Here is a 22,148-nt window from a genome sequence, read left to right on the forward strand (position 1 = left end):
TCAATTCCCAGAGTTCCCCAGCCAGCTATTGTGACTCTTTCTTTACTGTCCCTTTGTAAGGACTAAAGTAGCAATACAGTGCACACCTTCAGGAGAGGGGTGTTACACACATGCGTAAAAAGAGGAGGGACTTCTGTATGGAAAAAGGGAACATCTTCACACAAGCTTCCCTCTTTGCACCTGTCCCACAGCTGGCCTGGTGGAGGGAGCCTTAGGGAGTCAAAAAAAAAAAAATCAAGATGGCAGCCATGTAAACAAAGCTACATCCCTTCTTTTTGTGCAGCAATCCCGATGGTGACTTTTGGGGGTCACTCTCCCACACATTATGCTCTAGTAACACAAGATGTCCAAACAAGTGCCATTAAAGTTTTAACACAACAACCTGGTTCCCACTGTGGGACGTCAGCCCTCCCCGAAAGAAATATTATGGGGAATATTAAAAAGGCAGAATATTATATTTCCCCAAAGGCGTAATGGAAAATCTTAGGCAGAAACGGGCCCCCACCCCCCCAAAGTTTCTCTGCCCCAAGCAGAAACTAGGCAGGGGCCAGGTTTTAGTAATGCAAATGTGATGATCCTTTCAGAAAGATTGGAGCCAGGAAGTTTGGAGCTGATGGGATTAGAAAGACAAAAATCCTTAAATCCAACCACCTCCCCTCACTCAAAAGATCCAACACAGGAAGTAAGCCATCAGCCACAGCCCCAAGGAAGCAGGATATTATGACCTTTGGGACATAATAGGATTAACCCACCACCATCAGAATACCAGAAAAGCACACTCAAGACTCAGATCAAACTTCATGCCACAGGAACAACTCCAAAGCCCAAGAAGGTATAAAAAAACCCAACACTCCCAGCTATATGTGGTCAGTTTTTCCGGCTCTGCTCTTCAATAAACTACAATCTTCTTTCTAAAGCAGTCTCCATTTTGTTTATTCCCGGCTTGGACTGGACCCTGATGTTAGATTTTGCTTGAAACACAACACCTTAGCCTGAGATAATGGCTAACTTCCCCTGACCACGCTCAACCCCACAATTCCTCCCCCTGGTTTAAGCCTTGATTAGCTTATTGTGCCGTTATTTTTTATTTTATTTTAATTCCATTTATATCCCGCCCTTCTCCGAAGACTCAGGGCGGCTTACAAGCTTAGCAGTTACTGGCAAGAGAAATCTCAGCAGATGAACACGTGTGTTAAAAGTGCGTTGAAATCACAACACGTGTGTTAAAAGTGCATTGAAATCATCTTGGTTACAGGCTTCTGGTTTGGGATTTTGCACACTCCCAAGTTGACAGGACAGTACAATGCACACCAGAGAGGCAAGGAGCTCCCTTTGCGGGTGACGTTCAATGAGAGGTTTCCCGGGGCTGTTTCCGTTTAGATGTCTGCATCAATAAAAGGGTAGGATCGATGGCCACGAGGTGCCCTTCCAATTTTAACGTCTCGGGAGCTCCAGGCTGCAGGGGGAAAAAAAATTAAACCTGCGTAAAATCAAGACACAGAAATAACTCAGGAATGCCCATGATCGCCCGGGACTTTACACGTGGAACTTTTGCAAGCTTTTTTTTTTTTTTGCAAAATCAGAAACTATGCAAAAGTCCTAGCCGGATGCATTTCAAAGAAAGGTGGCGTGAGAAAGACCGCCAATAAGCCACGCGGCTCTTGCAATGCAAACTTCTGAACTCAGCGCCGCGTTTTTTAAGTCACCCGCGTGTAAAATGTAACATTCACAAGGGCGATGGCGACCAACCGGCAGCCGCGAGCGCTTTCAAGCAAAAGCGACTCCGTTCCGTTGAGCGGGTCTGATCCGGGCGTCCCGGTTTCCCCTCGCGCTTTTAATCACGAACGGCAGCAGCGGCGTCCAATGCCACGCCGCAAAGCGTCAACATTGTGTTCGCTCGGCCCTCCTGGCGAATGATAACCGTCGGAGTTCTATGTCCCGCCTTCCGTGCGCCTGGAGCGGACGAGCCGCGGCGGCCATGTTGAGTGCGGCAAAAAAAGCCACCGAGGCAGGGAGAGGTTTTACGGTCGGCCCGAGCGGCCGTCGCCGGACTCTGACCCCGAGAAAGGGATGTTGGAGCGGCGGAGCAGGCGGCCGCGTGGGACGCGACCCGTTAGCGGCCTCGACTGCGCCGCGGCACCGGCTGGTATCCCAGGCAAGGGCGCCAAGCGCCATCTTAGGTGTGGCAGGTCTTGCCGGGCTGCCCTTTTCCGCCGCCCTCATTGGGTCTTGGGGAGGGGGAGGGGGGGCAACCGAGCACATTTTCGCACTTTTGCGTCCCGGGGGGGGTTGCAATTCGGGGGAGGTCACCCCGAAATGCAAACTCCCACGAACGGGGGCGGGGAGAGGGAACCGCGCGACCCCGAAGGGCGCCCGTCGTAGCTTTTGGGGGGGCGGGATGGAGGGGCTGCTGTGCATGTCCCCCCCTTTCTTTTTTTTGCAAAGTTGCAATCGCAAGCGCTTAACGGCCGAGTCTCTTTGCAAACTTAACAAGACGGGGCGAGGGGGGGGCGGAAGGGAAGCACCATTTCGCCGGCGTTTGCTTGGCTTTAGATTCTTCGACGGGGTGGGGGAGGGAGGGGAGAAACGTACGTTCAGCTTTGCAAAAGGGGCTTTTTGCCCTCGCCTTTTTGGGGAGGGAGGGAGGGAGGGGGTGGGTGGCTCTGCAAAGCCGGAGAAGCGGCTCCCGGGTCGGGTTGCCTTCCTTGCAAAAAAAGGCAAGGCGGGGGAAGAAGGCGGGGACCGAGGTCTCCCTCCTTCCCTCCCCGTCGAACACGCAGGCGAGCGTTCCCACGTGCGCGCAGAGCACTTGAAACACCCCCCCCCTCCTCCCGGGTGCCCGTCGGCCAAGCGCGCGGCTCCGATGGGGCCGCGCAAGTCCGTCCCCTTTGTTTCCCACCCCCCCCAACTTGCGCAAGGGGAAAAAAAAGGCACTTGGGGTGGGGTGGAGGGTTTAGCGCAACCCCGACGGGGCCGCGCGGAGGATGGCGGACCCCTCCGTCGGGGGGGAAACGCCGCGGTGGACGTGTTTGGGCGTTCGCGTGTGCAACGGCGCCTTTTCAAACTAGGCCGAGCCGGAGCCAATCCGGAGACGGCTCCCTCTCGCGACCTTGGCCGGGGTCCGCTCCGTCTGCGGGCGCCCGCGATCCTCCGCACGGGCGCCCAGTTCCAACGATACCCCCCCCTCCGTTGGCGCATGCGCCCTGGCGCTCTTTGCAAAGACCCCCCCCACACACACTTTCTCCATGCAAGAGAGCTGGGGAGGGGGGCGGTGTGAGTGCAAACCCCCCCCCCTCTCTCCACCCTCCGACTGCGCGGCCTTTGCAAGCGCCTCCCTCTGGCGCGCGGGTGTTTTTGCAAAAGCCGCCTCCGCGCCTCCCCTCTTTGAGCGGCCCCCCCCCTCCGCCGACGGCTCGTCAGCAGCCTTGCCCATTGTTCGGCCGCTCGGCCAATAAGCGCGGGCGGCTTCTCCCGGGCCGCCCAATCGGGGCCGGCGAAGGGAGTGCGCGCGCCGCCCACTGGTCTATATTAAAGGCGGCGGCACCGCGTGAGCCCTCCACTGGCAATCCAAAGCCATCTTTGCATTGTTCCTGACCCGGCTGTCCGGCTTGCGCGGTTTTTTTTTTTAATCGTCGCGGGGGCTTCGCTCTTCATCCGTCTCTTCTTCCTCCTCCGTCGTCGTTTGCTCCTCCGCCTCCCCCTCCCTCCGCGTTTTGCAACACCTTCCTCCCCCCCCCCTTTTGCAACCCACGCGGCGTACGCGCCCTCGGATCTGTCCGTCTTCGGGGCTCCCTTTTTGTACAAGTCGCGGGCTTTTTCCTCCGCACGACAACAACTCCTCCGTTCCAGCCATGTCAGACACAGCCGTGGATACCAGCTCCGAGATCTCCACTAAGGTAAGCCTGGGCGGATGGTCCGGATCGGCTGCTTCTTGTTGTTGTTCTGTTGTGTTGTTTTTTTTTTTGTGCACCCCTCGGTGCACTCTTCCCGCCCCGTGGAAATCCGTGTAGGCTTGTATATGCGTGCGTGTGTGTGAATCCGCTCCTTGGCGCTTTGGCTTCTCCAGCAAAGGCGTGCACCGGTGTCTCCTCCGCTCGGGCTTCTTCCTTCCTTTGTTTGCAATCGGATCGGCTCGGCTCTTGCGCCGCTGCCCGGCTTTCTTAACCCGACGGCCTGGCATCCTTGCGTGGGTCGGGGTGGGTGGGAAAGGGGAGTTTCGCCCCCGTGGGGGCGCCCGGAACGCCTGAGGAAGTGGGCAGGCAGGTCGTTTCGCCTGCCGTCGCGGGCTTTTTTTCCCCTCCGGTTTGGCCAGGCTCGGAAGGGCGCTTTGCTGGTGGTGGAAGCGCTGTCCGTCGAAAGACGACGCGGGGCTTTTACAGACGGCGCGGCGAACTTCAAGGGCCCCGCGGGAAGAAAAAGGCGAAAGTTGGTCCGGAGGAGCCGGGCAAAAGGCGACCGACCGACCGGCGGGCGCGATTGCAGGCGCCGGCTTGACGAGATGCCTTCCTTATTATTCCCGGCCGTCCTGCTCCGCACCTGATCCCGAGCGCGGCTCCCCTTCCCTTCCCTTTTGCCCTCTTCGGCGGGTGGGGGGCAAGTTGTGCGTGTCTGGCGCGCCCCCTCGTTAGCACTAATTGGCTCGGGCTAATTGCGCGGAAACAACTTCGCGACACCCCCGCGAAGAGAGAGAGAGAAAATCGGAAACGGTTTGGCATGGGGGGGGGGCGAGAGAAGCCCCGTAGGAAGGCACTCGAGCTCTTCTGTCCCGGGGCGTCGGATCCGGCAACCCCGGCTTGGTGCCGTCCAGCAGCGCGCTTCTTTTGTTTCCAGCAGGCGGAGCGCGTCGCGGCGGCCTCCCGGCACCTTCCCGGACCCATGGCTCGGCTCGCCCCGTCGCCCCCTCCGTCCTATACCGGCAAAATCCCCCTCCCGCCGAAAGGCAGCCGAAGCCCGACGGGCTCCGAGGGGCTGAATCGGTATCGAAGGGGGAAACGGGGAGAGAGGGGAGGGCGAGTGTTTAGAGATCTCCGGGTGGGGGAAATCCCCCTCCCGAAAGTTGGGGCGCCCTCCCTCTTGAACTCCGGATGGCCCTAACCCCGCTTGCTTCCCTTCCCCCCCCCCTTTGAAGAGGCAAGCCGCTCCGACGGGGGGGGGTTGGAGAGGAGACGTCGGAAGGCGGATTGAAGCTGCCCGGCGGAACTCGCGCGTCCCGATGGAGGGAGGAGGAAAGGACGGACGGGCATCCGGACTGCGCGGAGCCAAGCGGGCGATGCTGCCCGGCGTTTTTCGGGGGGGGGCTCCCTCCCCGAAAGGCAGACGGTGGGGAGGGGGGAAAAGGAAGGCGGGCTCCGGCCCCCCCTTTCCCGCGGGCGGTGGATACAATGTAGCCGCCGTCGTTGTTGGGTGCCTGGGGGGGAGGGAGGGAGGGAGTCGCCGGCTCGCCAGCCTCGGGGGTTGCCCGGAGAGAAGGGCGGCGGGGGGGTGGGTGGGCAGCGCAATTCCGGCCCCTTGCCTGGTGGGAAGGGGCGGCCGGGAGCCCCCTCCCCGACGCCGATCGGCCGTTCTCCCACGCGGGGATTGACCTGGACCGGGTGTGAGAGTGGGGAGGGGGAGAGAGGAGGAGGAGGAGGAGGAAGGCGCTTTATCAAAGAGCCTAGACGGGGCGGCGTGGGGGGGGGGCTTTTGTTCCTGCAAAGGGTCACCTTTGGGGCAGGTTGCAACCTGCGGGGCTTGCAAGCGGGTGCAGGCTGCGGAAGGGGGGGGGATTTCGGTGGGGAGGGCAGCCTCGGGGATCGCGGGGCTCCCCCGGGGGAAACCTCGTAGGGGAGGGAGGATTAACCCCCCCCACACACACACACACACATCCTATATCCAGTCCTGGGGAAAAGCCTTGGCACTGCTTTTCCCTCCCGCTCCCGGCATCTGGGCATTAAAATGCGGAGGGGGTGGGTGGGGAAAGCTTGAGATTGATTTCCCAGGCGGGCGGCGGCCCTTCTCTCCAGCGCCGCCCCCGGCTGTCTGCGGCCGCAGTAAACAGCGAGCGAGCGGCAAGCCAAAGCAGCCGCCCCCCCCCCCCCGCATCACCACCACCACGTGCCGCTTTCTCTTGCTTTTCGCCTTCTCCGGTCCCTCCGCCCGCGCGGCGCCTCTTGGGAGTCGTAGTTCGCTCCCCCGGCCGCTTCCCCTTTCCTCGGCTGCGCTCTCCCGCTCGGGAAAAGACTACGCGTCCCGGCGTACTTTGGGAGGTTGGGGCCGGCTGGCCAATCGGAGTGGCGCCAACTGTGGCGCGTAGGTTTGAATTGGCCCAGAGCGCATGGCCTTGATTGCCGCGGGGAGAAGGAGGGAGGGGAAAAAAAAGAGTTGCAAGCTCTTGCGCGCCCCCTGCAGGAAGGAGGATGTTGTTACTGCAAGCTTGTTTTTCTTTTCTTTTTTAATGGGCTTTTGAAAATCCAGAAAAACAAAAACCACACACTCTCAGCCTGATTAAGAATTAGGGAGAGAAGCACTTAAGAAAGCTTGGAATTAATCAAGGGTGCATCAGTGTGCTTGGCAGTGTGTGGTTTTGGGCTAAAAAGCTGCAGTGGTAATGGAGCTCTGTGTGTGTGTGTGTATGTGTGCCCGTTTGCCTTATTATGGCTTCTGTTTTATTGCCCATATTCTCTCCCTGTTAGTCAATGGCGTTCTTCTGTATTGATGGGGCCATGAATAAAACATGCATCTCCGAGAGATAACACAATGCCAATGCCGGACCTTGGCTTTGTTTTAATGTGTGCTTTTGCTAATAATGCCTTGCCTAGATGGCATCTTTAGGATCATCCCCTTGCCCTGTGTTGTGGCTGGCCTTGAAGCAGTAAACAGCTTTTGCCGGGGCTTATAATTACAAGGCAGCCTTATCGGGATGCGTCAAAGAGGTAAACATTGGACTTCAAACGTGTTGTTGCTTGTAAGCTGGAGGCTGTGGTGGGTGATTTTTTCTCGGAGACACTGTCTAGGGAAAAGGGAAAATTGTGCTTGTGTTCTTGAAATGGCATTGGAGGCAGCGACAGCAGCCACTTTTCCTGGCTTTTGCAAAGAAAGCAGCCTCAGCTTGGGAGGAAGCAAATTTATTTGGGAGGAAGCAAATTTAGGAAACTGGGTCGTTTTTTCCCATGAATTTGGCTGCGGATTTCCTACCGCGCAAAGTTTTTGCCTTTTAGAAGAGAGATCTGGAAAGTGCACGGGACAGATTGCCACAGATCAAGCCAGCTTTTGCAACAACCCTATGGGCAGGAAAGCTAGAAGCTGCAGGTAGTCCTCGACTTAACGACCACAATTGAGCCCCCCCAAAATTTCGTTAAGTGAGGCTAAAGTGCAGCTTTGCCCCCATTTTACAACATATCTGGCCCCAGTTGTGCAGTGAATCCCTGCAGTTTGGTAAGTGAGGAGCGTGGTTGTTAAAGGGATCTGGGCTCCTCACCGATTTTGCTTATCAAAAAGGGATCACGTGACTTTGGGGCACAGCAAAAACGGTCGTAAGTGTGAACCGGTTGCCAAGCACCTGAATTTGGATCGCGGGGCTGCTGCAAAAAGAGCGAAAAAGACGGTCATTGGTCGCTTTTTTCCCAGTGCCTGTTGTATGTCCAGGATTACCTGTACTTTTTTTTTCTTTTAAAGAGTAGATGGGGTGGGCTGGCAGTTAGAGTTTTAAAAAGGAAATTCCTGATCCTCGGATCCCACTTTGGCTGCAGTTTTTTGAGGCACACCGGTGGGCTGTTTTTTGGGGGGGGGGCAAACGTGTTAATTGGGTTTGGCCCGAAGCTGTTTGTGATGCCCGCCGCACGAACGCTTGTCTAATAATAAAGGGGCTTCTTTATTTGCCTGTTAAGGCTGAGCTCCATGGAGAATGGCGAAGACAAAGATAAGATAGCCAGTTGCTAAGTCCGCCCCTGCACCATTGTTGTTTTTCCCCTTGAGGCAAGCCAGGGGTTGTGTCTGCAGAATTGTTTTTATACCAGGGCTTCTTCTTCGCCTTTGCAGCTCAGAACACGCCAAGACACAACAATGCAAGGGTTTTGGTGTGGTGGTGGTGGTGGAGGAGAGTTGTGCCTTGCCAAGGAGTTGCACCCTCATTTAGAGGAGATCCCTTTAAAAATAAAATGAATAAAAACGCATCGCAAACTCCCTTCGCCTCCGAACGGTTTTGAGTCTGGTTAATCTCCTCTTTTGCTGTGATTGAAGGAAGTGGAGGGCCCCACAAAGAGCCTTAACAACTCCTACACAGTAGTTGTGTTGACCGGGTTGTGTTTACTTTTTTCCCCCCCCACACCACCACCAAAACTTTCCAGGAGCTTAGCCGTATCTCCTGTGTAGGGATTTGCACCAATCTGTCCTGGTGGGGAAGGTTGGAATCCCGGTGAGTCACGCCCCGTTTCTTTTTTCTTTTCCCCCCTTTTAAGGATTTGAAAGAAAAAAAGGAAGTTGTGGAAGAGACAGAAAACGGCAAGGATGCCCCCGCCAACGGCAATGCCGTAAGTATGTCAGCTAGCATGAAATTGGAGGCCGGGTGGGGCGGTAGGAAGAGCCGGGGAACCCCGATTGAAGTTTCCTAAGTAGAAGAAAGTTTGCATGGGCTCATTTTTTTAAAACTTCCTGGTCCTGCTCGTGAGCGATTGCTCCTCCGTCCACATTCACACAACCCGCTCAGATATGGTTGATATAAGCTGGCCAGTTCAGGCTGGAAGCCAGCGCCTGTGGAAGCTTAAGCCATTGGAGTTTAATCTCAATTTAGCAGGTTTCTGCAAACCACAGCAATTCTGCTTGGTTGATTCTAGTCTGGTGAAAAGAAGGACTAGGGGTGACGTGATAGCAGTCTTCCAGTATTTGAGGGGCTGCCCCAAAGAAGAGGGGAGAGATCAAGCTATTCTCTGAAGGCAGGAGAAGGCACAATGGGTGGAAACTAGTCAAGGAGAGAAGCAACCTAGAACTAAGGAGAAGTTTCCTGGCAGTTAACCACAATTAACCAGTGGAAGGACTTGCCGCCATCAGAAAGTGTGGGTACTTTATCACTGGAGGCTTTTAAGAAGAGAGTGGACAGCCACTTCTCTGGAATATGGTACTCTAGAGCTTCCTGCTTGAATGGGGTGGACTAGAAGACCTCCAAGGTCCCTTCCCTTCCCACTGTCATTCTGTGATTCTGAACTCTGGTTCAGAGTGGTGTTGTGAACCCAGGACATTAGTTCTTCTGGTGTAAGGGAGGAACACCAGTCCATATTTTCAAGTATTTTATATAGGGAGCGTAAATTAGTGTTTCTTAACTTTCACCACTTGAAGATGTGTGGACTTCCAACTCCCAGGATTCCCCAGCCAGCTAGCTATTGGTGTGTAGAGCAGTGGTGGGAAACCCTGGCCCTTTTATGACTTGTGGACTTCCAACTCCCAGAATTCCTGAGCCAGCAGAGCTGGCTCAGGAATTCTGGGAGTTAAAAGTCCACAAGTTATAAAAGGACACCCTGTTTTTCCACCCCTGGTGTACAGACCTGAAATAGGTGTTTGGCTACCGCAAACAACAGTTGCAGTGCAACAGACACTTCAAGTGAGGGTGGGGTCCCTTAGCAAAGTTTACCCCTGTTTCCTCATTTCCCCCCCCCCCCTTTAGTTTCCGTAAACTGCCCTGTAGATGACAGCTCTTTTGTCACAGCTGTAGGACTTCCGACAGAGATGGTTTCCTTACGGGCCGTAGTTCTGCCGGATCTGTAAGGGCCAGTCTGGTGAAATGGGGTTGGGGGTGTTTGATGGGTTCCCCGTTTATTTTTATTTTTAAGTGTGCTTCATTTCCGCAAAGGAGAACGAGGAAAACGGGGAACAGGAAGCGGACAACGAGGTAGACGACGAAGAGGAAGAGGTTGGCGACGAGGAGGAGGATGAGGAAGAAGGCGACGGTAATTTTTTTTCTTTTTTTTTTTTTTTTTTGGTCTCTGGGGAAATGTCAGTCCACCTGCACGGAGGGCACCGCGTTGGAGAAGGTTAGGCTGAGCTTGCTAGGATTGAAAGCGTGGAGGGGGGCTGGTTCCCCCTAGTGGCCCTTTTGCATAGAGCACGATGGAACGAGTCGAAAGTTCGTCGATGGTGATCTCAGCAGGAGGAAAAACATCTAAATAGGATTGTGTGCATTTGCAAAAACGGGTGCCAAGATCTGGAATTCACAGGTACAACCTTTTTTGGGGATGTGGGGGGAAGGAATTAAAAGCAACCGTTCACTTAAATGGTGCCGCCTTCTAAAGGTCTGGGATTTGTTTTTAACCTTTTCTCCCAACTCTCATCCCAGCTGGTAGGTTTGAGACTACTCTTATCTCTTAGAAGAATAATAGAATAGAATTATAACTTGTCACTCTGAAGGTACATTAATCGGCATACGTTGCAGCGAAATTCCATTTTAACATACGCCAATTAATGTACCTTCAAAGAGATAAATCAAGTTATTATTCTATTCTATTCTTTCAAACCAGATGGGTTGCATTCCAACCAAGAATGTGCAGAAAAATATATTATTATTTTGCTGATGCATATTAATCCCACCTGAACATTCCTAATACTCCTTTCTCCTATTTCCTTCCTTTTTTTTTCCCATACTGTTTGACTTCCGGGACTGAGGAGAACCCATTCTGGAGCTTCTGTTGGAGTTGAACTTGTGGAATATTTATTAGATTTTTTTTTTTTAAAAAAAAAACAACATAAAAATAAAAATAAAAAACCGCCCAATAGCCAAACTTGTCTGGGCAGTTTTCCATAAAACCCGTTAAAAACACAGTGCAAATAAAAGTATATACAGTTAAGATCAACAAAATGCAAAATGGGAAACACCCCATTCGAACCAAGTAGCCATTCAGGAGCGAAGGTAATCTGTGTTAAATAGAGGAACAGCTGGAAGTTTTTAAGAAGAGACTGGACAGCCATTTGTCTGAAATGGTATAGGGTTTCCTGCCTGAGCAGGGGGTTGGACTAGATGACCTCCAAGGTCATTTCCAACTTATTATTTTTATGATGTCCAAGGTCCTTTCCAACTACCACCACCACTACTACTACAACTACAACTACTACTACTACTACTAAATATAATAATAATAATAATAATAATAATAATAATAATAATAATAATAATAATAATAATAATATCATCTCAGTAGTCTGGAAAAGAGACTTCAGCCCAGCTTTACTGGATGGGCTTTTGCAAGTGGGCCCCAACACCTCGAAAGCTCCCCTTTGTGTCTTAGGGAAGGCTGGGTGAGAGCTATTCCAAGCAGTCCTCAGCTTAACGACCACAATTGAGCTCGACGTTTCTGTTGCTAAGGGAGGTTTGCCCCGTCTTGCGACTTTCCTCGCCGCTGTCGCTAAGTTAAAAACCCTTGCGGTCTTTCAGGTACTAACGGCTGTTAAGCGAATCCCGGATTCCCCCATTGGCTTTGCTTGTCAGAAGGTCGCCAAAGGGGATCATGTGACCCTCCCCCACCCCTGCGACCGTCGTAAATACGAGCCAATTTGTCCAGCGTCTTCAGTTTTGGCCACGGGGATGCTGCAATAACCATAAATGTGAGGGGGGGAGAGTCATAAGTCTTTTTTTATTTTTTAGGGCCACTGTAACTGAATGGTCACTAAGCAGGGATTTCTTGTAATTGATAGCTGGGCAGAATTTTTGCCGGGAAGATAAATGCAGGTCCATTCTTGCATGGCACAAGGTGCAACCTCTGTAATTTGCTATCCTTGGGCTGGTGCATCTCGGGGGGGGGGAAACACCTGCTTTTGGGGTCGGCCATAATTGTCGGGCTTTCCCGCAGTTTGCTGTTGCGAAGTGAAACGTCCGTTAAGTAAATTTCGCCCCCAGTTAACCACAAAAGTTGTTAAGTGAATCACTGCAGTTCTTAAGCCAGCAAACCGGTTGTAAAGTGACTTTTGCTTGTCGGAAGGTCGCCAAAGTTACACACACACACACACACACAAACACCAAGGAGATGGCTGCAAGGGTCGAAAGCGTGAAAGGCGGTCACGAGTCGTTTCTGTCTTCCTCCCCCCCCCCCCGGTGCCATTGCAATTTCGAACGGCCTCTAAGTGAACCGTTCGTAAGTCGACGCCCTGTGTTTTGCACGGACTCGTTCGTCGACGCCACGGACTGGGGAGCTGCAAACGCTTTTGGCGCTTCGAATGACCCGCAGTTGCCTTGGGACGGGCACTCTCCCTGGGCTTAGCTGCCTTGCCCTGAGTCCCGTGCCAGCTGGAAGGCGCCCATGAAATGCCAGCTGCCAGACCTGCTGAACGAAACCTGCCGCCTGCCCGTCGAGGCAACTCTGCCAGGACTTAGACAGCGGCTGGCTCCCATTGAGGGTTCCCCCCCCCAATAAGTCCACTGGCATCCCGGCTGTTGTTTTCCAGTATCTGTTGCCGGGTGGGGATGGTTGCCTGGATACACCCTGCCTGCTGATGGAGGGTGGGGGTGGGGTGTATGAATGGAGCCCAGAAGCCATGGGGGGATGCCTTGCACTGCCAGCCTCCCCCACCTCTGGTGGTCCTTCCTTCCTCCTCCCTCTCTACCCCCCCCCTCTTCTCCTTTCCTTTCCTCCCCCTCTCTCCTCCCTCCCCCTTTCTTCTCTCTCTCAATTGGCTTTGCGTGTCACGAAATTGGAGAAGCTGATCTTGCAGGTGGGGGGGGAGTGAAAAAGTTATTCTCGGGTGACCCTAATCTCACTCAGATCCCAGTGGCACTTAAGCCAGATTATTGGCCTCTCTGGGAAGGGTCAGGCGAGCCCATTTATTTAAATCCGAGAGCCTTAAAGCAAACCCCCCCTTGCCCCACCAGCAGCGCCCAGCTCTGGCTGGAAAACGCTGGGGGTGGGGGGAGGTCTCCCTCTCCCATCAGATGGGGTGGTCCCTGGATTCTGTGGTTTGTTTCCATCCTTTCCTGAATCGAGTTGTGTTCAATGCTTCTTTTTTTCCCTCTTTCCCCTTCTTTCCTTTCCTCTTTCTTCTCTTTCTTCTCCTTCCCCCTCTTCCCTTCTCTCGTTTCTCTGCCCTCCTTCCTCTTTCTCCTCTCTCACCCTTCTTCTCTCTCCTCTGCCATTCCTATCTTTCTCTCTCCTATTTCCTCTCCTTTCCCCCTCTCTCCCTTTCTCAGAGTTTGAGAGGAAATGGGGAGAATCCAGAAGCGGGATAATTGGAAACCGTGTGCCCAAACTAGCAGGAGTTCTGGCTCTCCTCCGTCCCTCCTTAGAGGCTTATGGTGGAGAAGAGAGGCAGAGGGCAAGGCAGCCCCCCGCTTGGCTGCCCCAGGCCTTGTGTGACCTCGGTTGGGAGGCCTCCATCCCACCGCTGGCTTTCCCCACGAAGAAATCTTCTCTTCTCCCCGGAGGTTTTTCCAACACTTCAGTAGCTTAACTTTTAGCCACGTCCTCTGACAGGATTTTAGCCGTTGGCATCGGATTAAAATGAGCACTAATTAGCAACTGCATGCATGGTAGAAATTAATGGATGAGTGTTCAGCAGCGCTTCCTGTCGCCGCACAAACCTATTTGGCAGGTGCTTTTTTTAAAAAAAAATTATCGTGGTTGCCTTTACAGTTGGTCCTCGATTTACGACGGTTTGTTTAGTGACCTTTCTAGGTGACAACGGCAGTGAAAAGGGCGATTGATGACTCTTTGTGGTCACGTCATCAAAACTCAGCTGCTTGGCAACTGATTCGTATTTACGACGGTTGCAGCGTCCCTTCTGCACGTGGCACGTGGATCCCCTTTTGCGAGCTTCCGACACGCTGAGTCAAAAAGCCAGGGTCAGCTTTTGAACCACAGTGTCCCAAACTTAACAACTGCAAGAATTGTTGTAAAGGGGGCAAAGTTCACTTTGCAACTACCTAGCTTAGCGACAGAAATGTCGTAAGTCAAGGACTACCTGTATTTGGAAAGGAAGAGAGCTGGGGAAGGTTGGCTGTGGGTCTGGCACACACATAACAAACCCACACAGCTGGCAGATCTGAAAGCCTGCTTGGTTTCTACATTTCCCTAGAAGCAACTCATTTCTTCCTGGGTTTGCTTCCCATCTTCTGAATTTATTTATTTATTTATTTAGATTTATATACTGCCCTTTCCCGAAGGACTCAGGGTGGTTTACAGGGCATTTAAAAGAAAGTCAATACAAACGTTAAAACAAATTAAAAAAGATTAAATAGAACCCTGAGAAAATTAAAACCCAGTTAAAATTAAAATTAAAAAATTCTTAGCTTGGGCCAGAGAATGACTGGATTCTCTTCCTTCCTCATGTTTTGCAACTTACTGTAGGCATCTGGTGTGGCCTACGGACAGGAAACGGGATGCTGGTTTAGATAAATTCCACCCGTCTCTTCTGGTGGACCCCCGACCGCTTTGAAGGCACCATCTTGGGGAATCGGCCTGGAAGGATGTAAAGCGGGGGTCTTCAAACTTGGCCCTTTTATGACTTGTGGACTTCAACTCCCAGAATTCCTCAGCCAGCATAGCTTACTCTCTTGTAATCCCTTCCTATGCAATCTCTCCACTAGAGGAGGTAAGAGGAAGGAAAAAAACAGCCGTGCCTGGCTGAGGAATTCTGGGAGTTGAAGTCCACAAGTCATAAGAGGGCCAAGTTTGAAGACCCCTGATGTAAAGAAACTGTGCGCCAGGAGTTCGTTTCTCAAGCTGTCCTTCCTTCTCTAGGCGAAGAGGAAGATGGCGACGAAGACGACGAAGCTGAAGGTCTGGCCGGCAAACGGGCAGCTGAGGACGATGAGGTGAGGGACCCTTGGAGAGAAGGGCAGGAGGGGAGCAGTTTTGGCCCCGTCTCTTAAACGTTCATAATTTCTAATATCTATGGAGATTCTTTTTCAGGAGGCAACTGGACTTTCCTTTGGAAGACATTTTGTTTCGCATCCAAGAAGCTTCTTCAGCTCTGACTGGATGGTGGAGGATGGAAGGATTTATACTCCTTGCAGACTGCTGGTCGTTTGCCTTTTAGAGGGTCGTTGAGGCCACTTGGAAGTTTACCTCAGGGTCACCTGAGTGGTGCAAATGGGCGTGGAGCCTCCTTGGAACGGCTGAAAGGACTGTCTACAGTCTACAACGGGGTCCTTTTCTGCAGGTCCAAGAAGGCTCCACATCCATTTGCCCCACTCAGGTGACCCTGAGGTAAACTTCCGAGTGGCCTCAACGCCCCTCTGAAAGAATGCAAATGGCCGGCTGCAAGGAGTATAAATCCTTCCATTCCCACTATCCAGTCAGAGCTGAAGAAGCTTCTGGAAGCGAAACGTCTTCAAAGAAAAACAAGAAAGTCCAGTTGCCCCTTGAAAAAGCTCCTTTGGGATAATTTTTAATAGTTTTATCAAAATATACTTATAAAGCAAACAGACAGAAATATAAAATATACAGAAATATAAAATACAGAAACACAAAGAAAAACGAAAATAATGGGGAAAGAGGAAGAGGAAAAAGTGTAGGGTAAAAGGTAGAATAAGATAGCAACATAAACCTCAACGTTTTACTTTTACCCAGTAATGTATACTAGCCATTTCTATAACAACAAACCTATCTGATCAACCAGTGGAACAGCCTGCCACCAGAAATCATGGGTGCTCCATCACTGGAGGTTTTTAAGAAGAGGCTGGACAGCCATTTTACCTGAAATGGTATAGAGTTTCCTGCTTGAGCAGCGGGTTGGACTAGAAGACCTCTAAGGTCCCTTCCAGCTCTTATTCTATCCAATAATCAGCAAAACCCAGTATCGGGAGTTTCATATTTTTCTCAAGCGGAAAGTCCAGGAGTAGTTTCCAAGTAGAAACAAAATTAATTGTCCCCTTTTCTTGAAACGAAGCAGTCGATTAAGCCATCTCTGGTAACTTTTGCAGCCTTTTGTCCGTTGTGGGAATCCAAAGTGTCTTTCCATTTTTGTGCGTAAAATATTCTTGCTGCCATTCACATAGATCCAGGGGTCTTCAAACCTGGCCCTTTTATGAGTGGTGGAATTCAACTCCCAGAATTCCTCAGCCAGGCACGTGTGCCTGGCTGAGGAATTCTGGGAGTTGAAGTCCACCAGTCATAAAAGGGCCAGGTTTGAAGACCCCTGACATAGATGGCCTTAATTTCAACCCACACAATCTTGTCTTTTGAAGTCACCCAAAAGGGCCACTTGCTTGTTAGGCCAGACCCATCATCCTGAGCCCAGTGTCTGAAATGGCCCTTTTCTTTGCTCAGGTTTCTCGTCTTTGATCTGAGTCTCTCAGGTACCAGGGCACTTTCACAAACCTACATTCCCAGGGATCTTCAGAGCAATTGACAAGATAATCCAAGCTGTAATTCTTATCGCAGAGGATTCTAAGCAGGGACCTCAGGGTGGCTGAGGAAGATGGGGGATGTAGTCTGACCCAGATAGGGGAAAAAAGAGCATTACTCAAGGTGTTTTTTTTAAAATTATTTTTTTTATTTTATTTTTTATTTACCAAATTTAGAAACTGCCTTGATCCCCTCACAAGGGAGGCTTGTATAAAAATAAAAATAACGGAAGAAAATGGGATGGGAAAGCAGTTGGGTGTATGAAAGGATTAAGTATGCTTTTCCTGCACCGCTTGGTACTTCTCTGAAGAGTTCTGTTGGATCAGGAAGGCTGTTGTTGCTGAAAGATATAGGAAATGGGGCATCCTTGTGGCTCTCTGAGCTTGGTGGTTCTCTTGCAGACATTTCGTGACCCAACTAGAGAACATTACAGTGTTAGGAAGCAGTTGGAGACTGACCCCCAAGATTAATGTTAGACCATCAATCAATAGTAAACAACAGGCTAACAATCACCATAATAACGCCAACACACTCTTCTAACACTGATGATGTTACCTAATTAGGTCACGAAACCTCTGCAAGAAAACCGCCAAATTCAGGCAGCATTAAAGATCCCACAGCGCTGATGATGTTAGTTAGTTGGGTCATGAAATGCCTGCAAAAAAACAAAGATCACACACACCCAGCTCAACCCTCAGCAACAAGAGTTTCTCTGCTGTTGGAGGCATGGACTTGGCCGTGAAAACCAATTTCAGGAGCACAAAAATAAATCTCGGAACAGGACATTTTATACTGGCGAAAATTTCCCTTCCTAATCTTGATTTCTGTGGCCCTTTGCAGGACGACGACGTCGATCCGAAGAAGCAAAAAACCGACGAAGACGATTAAGAGAGTAGAATAATAAAACAACTTTTTTTTTAAAACTTAAAAAAAGAGGGAATTTTTTTTTTTAAAAAAAAGGCCAGCGTGACCTACTTCACCTTTGAAAACTTCCTGTTACAAAACGACAACAAAAAAAAATAGGTCCCCTTGTTGCTAACGGTCACCGTCATAAAGTAGAGCAAACAAAACCCCGTAAAAGCCGTACGGCGCAGAGCCGCCATTTTTCCCCCCAACTTGAACCCTTTCCCCACCCGCCCCATCCTGAAAATCTCCCTCCCTTCCCCCGTCGTGGCTGGGGGGGGAGTGGGTGATCCCCCTTCTCCCCTCCCCACCGGAGACTTCAAGGCCCAGCTTGCTTTCTTAAAAGTAACTTTAAAAGGAGAATTTGTTTGTATTTTTTATTTACATTTTATATTTTTGTACATATTGTGATGAGGTCAGCCATTTTTAACGCGATCTCCGATTGACCAAAAGGGCAGGGGAGGGGGGGGGGGCTTTTGAAGTGTGTTCTTTTTTTCCTTGCTTTGTTCCTTATAAACGAAACAAAAAAAGACAAAAAAAAAATTCCTGACTTTACTTGTGGTGTGACCGTGTCCAAAAAAAACAACAACAACCCATTGTCTCGAAAGGAGAAGAAAAATTAAAAGAGACACCTTGTAAAAAAAAAAAGAAAACAAAATAATGCAAAAAAAAAAATTCCAACGTTTTACGATGAGCATTCCAACAACACTTTTTTTTTTTTTTTGTGTATGTACTTTTACCTTGTACCATAAAGTAGTGGGGTTTGTATGAGATGGCAAGGCCAAAGATTAAAAAAGGGTTTTTGTTTTTTTTTCCTTTTGTTTTTCTTTTTTCTTTTCGTCTTTTAAGAAGTTGCTGTTAATTTTTTTCTTCTTTTTGGCCTGTTTGATGTATGTGTGAAAACAATATTGTCCAACAATAAACCGGAATTTTATTTTGCTGAGTTGTTCTAACGAAGCTGGTTGCACAAACGCTGTGTAGTTTTTTTTTAAAAAAACCCTCCTCTTTCCCCCCTCCCCCCCACCCCGTTAAAATTATCTCAGCTTATTGAGGCTTTTTAGCAAATAAGTTTTCGTAGATAAAACGACCGCCACTGAGCCCCAAATTTCTGTTGCTAACGTGAGGCTTGTGAGTTTTGCAACATTTTGCAACCTTTCCCACCACAGTTGTTAAATTAGGAACACGGTTCTTAAGCGAATCTGGTTTTCCTCATGGAGAATCTGGTTTTCCTCATTGACTTGGCTCGTCAGAAGGTCGCAAAAAAGGGGGGGCATCACAGGATCCCGGGACGCTGCAACCGTCATTAATATGAGCCAGTTGCCAAGCGTCCAAATTTTGATCAAGTGACCGGGGGGGGGGGATGCTGCAGTGGTCCTCGATACGAAAAATGGTCGTAAGTCACTTTTTTAACATCGTAACATCAAGACGGTCGCTGGTTTTAAGTTAGGGACTACAGTATTACATTCTCCCCACCTCATCCTTTCTCTCCCTCTATAAATATTTTTCTGCTTTGCAAAATGCTGCAAAAGCTAGGGCAGGTTTAGGCAACTTTGGCTCTTTTATGACTCGTGGACTTCAACTCCCAGAATTCCTGAGCCAGCCATGCTGAGGAGAAATGGTTTCCAAGCTGAGCCATGCTAGCTCAGGAACTCGGAGTTGAGGTTCACGAGTCATAAAAAGAGCCAAGGTTGCCTACCCCTGCCTTATACACTAAATCGGGTTTTCAAACTTTGGCCCCCTCGTGACTTGTGGACTTCAACTCCCAGAATTCCTGAGCCAGCATGGCTCAGCTTGGAAACCTCTCCCTTTCCCCTCAGCGTGGCTGGCTCAGGAATTCTGGGAGTTGAAGTCCACGAGCCATAAAAGCCAAGGGTTGCCTACCCCTGGTAGTGATTAAGATGTTAGTTTAGGAACAAGGAGTCGGTGAACTCTAGTCCCACCTTAGGCATGAAAGCCTCATGAGTGACTTTGGGTCAATCGCCAGGAGATTCTGAGTTCTAGTCCTGCCTTAGGCATAGGCCACATGGGTGGCTATGGGCCATCTACCCCAGTGATGCAGCATAACCTTTGGCTAAATGAATCCTAGTTTTGTTTCTCTGAGGCCATCTAGCCATAAGGATGGCTATCCATTGCTTTTCCTTCCCAATTCATTTAGGGCAGGGGTAGGCAACCTTGGTTCTTTTATGACTCGTTGGACTTCAACTCCCAGAATTCCTGAGTCAGCATATGCTGACTCAGGAATTCTGGGAGTTGAAGTCCACGAGTCATAAAAGAACCAAGGTTGCCTACCCCTGCCCTGGGATCGCCTAGTGGTCTCTTGTCCTCAAGGAGATGGATGGGACCTCTGCCCAGATCCCCATTAAGGAATCCCAGTTTGATTGAGAAGGGCGTAAAACACCTCTACACAATGTTTCCCTACCAGAATTTATTTCCAGCAATTTTTCTGGTTCCTAAGTGCTGCTTTCCAAAAAGTTCTCCAGGTGGGTTCTACCCATCTACACAGAGCCCCAAAGATGTTCTTTCTGCAATGGGGGAATCCAGTCCAGAAACACCCTTGATCAGTTGACATGCATAAGGGTCTCAAAAGGAAGAACGGGCTGAACATGAAAAAAAAAATGGAGGTTGGGTGAGGTAGGCTGGTAGTCTCATATGAGTTCTCGAAGAGATCCTGACCTGTTGGATTTTAGCCCAGCCAAGATGACTGCCTAGAAATGTCACCCAGGCCCACACTTAACCTTGCAATTTTTGATTTGAGTTGACTTCACACATGTGCATCAATCAAAGAGGGCCCATCTTTCTGTTTACTCCACTTAGGATGTCTGGATCATGCATAGGAAGGAGAGGGTGTCAAGTAAAATTGGAGTGCTTCCATGGTTTATGGTCCAGGACACCTTGCATAGTTCTCATATGACGCTTGTACCCCTGCAAAATCCAGTCTATAAAAAGCTAGATAACCACCAGAGGGCACCAAACAGCGGGTGTATCACACTGCCATCTAGTGGTGCCATTGGGGCGTTACAGTCTAGATGCCCACACATCTCCAAATTGCTACTCTAAAGCCCTGAAGGAGCTAACACCCGTAGTCTTCGGCTTGTAATCACAATTGAGGCCAAAATTTCTGTTGCTAAGTGAGACAGTTAAGTGAGTTTTGCCTCATTTTACGACATTTTTTGTCACACTTAAGTGAATCGCTGCCATTGAGTTCTTGTAAATCTGGCTTCCCCAACAACTTGCTTCTCAGAAGGCCCACAAAAAGGGGATCTTGTGACACCCCCCCTCCCGTCATAATCACATGAATCAAGCATCCAAATTTTGATCAGACGACTCGGGATGCTGCAGCGGTCGTGTGCAAAAAATGGTCCTAAGGCAGTCACTTTTTTCAGAGACCTCGTCACTTTGAACGGTCATGAAACGGACGGTTGTAAGTCGACTTTCCTGTTGAATTGTTCCTTCTAACAACTCTTGATATTTCAGAAGTGTCCCTTTTCAATGCTTCACATCATTCCCATCACCCATTCGGGGTGGGGTACGGAAAAGGGGGCTTTGAAGGAACGCCAGAAGAATTCCTCAGCGGCTTCCCAAGAAGAACAAGAGAGTTCTCCACAGGCTGCTGATGCTAAGGAGATGAAGGCAGCTTCTCCGTTAATTGTCTTCTGCAACTTTCCCGGATCTTGAGGTTGGGTTACCCTGGCGGGATGAATAGCAATAGCACTTATATAGCACTTCACAGTGCTTTTACAGCCCTCTCTAAGTGGTTTACAGTCAGCCTCTTGCCCCTGTCCAACAATCTGGGTCCTCATATTACCGACCTTGGAAGGACGGAAGGCTGAGTCAACCTTGAGCCGGTCAGGATCGAACTGCTGGCTGTGGGCAGAGAATTAGCCTGCAATACTGCATTCTAACCACTGTGCCACCAGTGCTCAAAGAAGGAAGGAAGGAAGGAAGGTTTTCACTGCGGCACCCCGTTGTCATAGCAGCAGCACTAGCATGAGTGGGGTGTGAGTGCCACGGCCCACGGATTGGGGAACCCTGGACTAGAAAACCTCCAAAGTCCCTTCCGTTTCTGTTATTCTGTCTTTCTGCATCTCTTGTGGGAAAATGGCCCAGATTCCCACGAAGGGAAGATTCTGCTTAGCCTGGCTAAAAAACAGAGAATAAATTTGATCAGCAAAGAATCCAGAGCAAGGTTGAGTCAGAAAAGCTTTAACTGGGACAAATCCCCAGCTGAGAATTATACACACACACAGAGAGGAACAGCTTGCCTCCAGAAATCGTGGGTGCTCCATCACTGGAGATCTTTAAGAAGAGATGTTAGACAGTCACTTGTCTGAGATGGTATAGGATGGTTCTCCTGCTTGAGCAGGGGGCTGGACTAGAAGACCTCCAAGGTCCCTTCCAGCTCTATTGTATTCCAAGAGAGGCTCTGGGAGCAAGCCACTAGTGCAAATAATGCAATAATGCCGCTTGGGGGGGATGTGAAAGCCCTAATAAGCAGGCATATACATAGAATGATGGCTACTGCTAAGCTTGTAAGCCGCCCTGAGTCTTCGGAGAAGGGCGGGATATAAATGGAATTTAAAAAAAGAAAAACATTTGTGTATGTACGTGTGTCGGAACCTATCAAGCTGGGTATTCCCAAACTTCGCCAAAGGGGCGAGTGTGTTTGTGTGTGATACGCATACACGCACACCCTCCAAAAGAATGAAAACATTTTGTTGGGTTTCAGCCAAAACCCATTGTGTGTCTGTGTGTGTTTTTCAGGATCTATCAAGCCGGGTATTCCCAAACTTTGCAAAAAGAGGAGAGTGTGTTTGTGTGATACACTCACCCACCCACCGAAAGAATGAAAATAAAGATTTTCCTAAGGTTTCAGCCCCGGGCGATAAGTAAATATGCCCCTGACTTTTAAGAATTCTGTTTTAACTAATTCCTTTGAATTCAGCGAGT

The 22,148-nt window shown here is 50.2% G+C and overlaps 1 protein-coding gene across 2 annotated transcripts; it reads left to right on the forward strand.

Annotated features, from left to right (window-relative positions):
- Positions 1-3,544: 3,544 nt before the first annotated feature.
- PTMA (prothymosin alpha) lies at positions 3,545-18,144 on the forward strand. 2 transcript variants are annotated; one of them, XM_083364075.1, is made up of 5 exons: positions 3,545-3,896; positions 8,436-8,507; positions 9,824-9,917; positions 14,691-14,764; positions 17,139-18,144. In XM_083364075.1, the coding sequence occupies exons 1-5, from the start codon at positions 3,852-3,854 to the stop codon at positions 17,184-17,186; spliced, it is 333 nt and encodes a 110-aa protein (XP_083220201.1). In that variant the 5' UTR covers positions 3,545-3,851; the 3' UTR covers positions 17,187-18,144. The 2 variants fall into 2 exon arrangements, with proteins under 2 accessions (XP_083220201.1, XP_083220200.1); XM_083364074.1 differs by having other exon boundaries at positions 3,547-3,896; positions 9,821-9,917.
- Positions 18,145-22,148: the final 4,004 nt, after the last annotated feature.

The sequence above is a fragment of the Vipera ursinii genome, assembly GCF_947247035.1.
Source record: "Vipera ursinii genome assembly, chromosome: 5".
In the NCBI taxonomy this organism is placed as follows: domain Eukaryota; kingdom Metazoa; phylum Chordata; class Lepidosauria; order Squamata; family Viperidae; genus Vipera; species Vipera ursinii.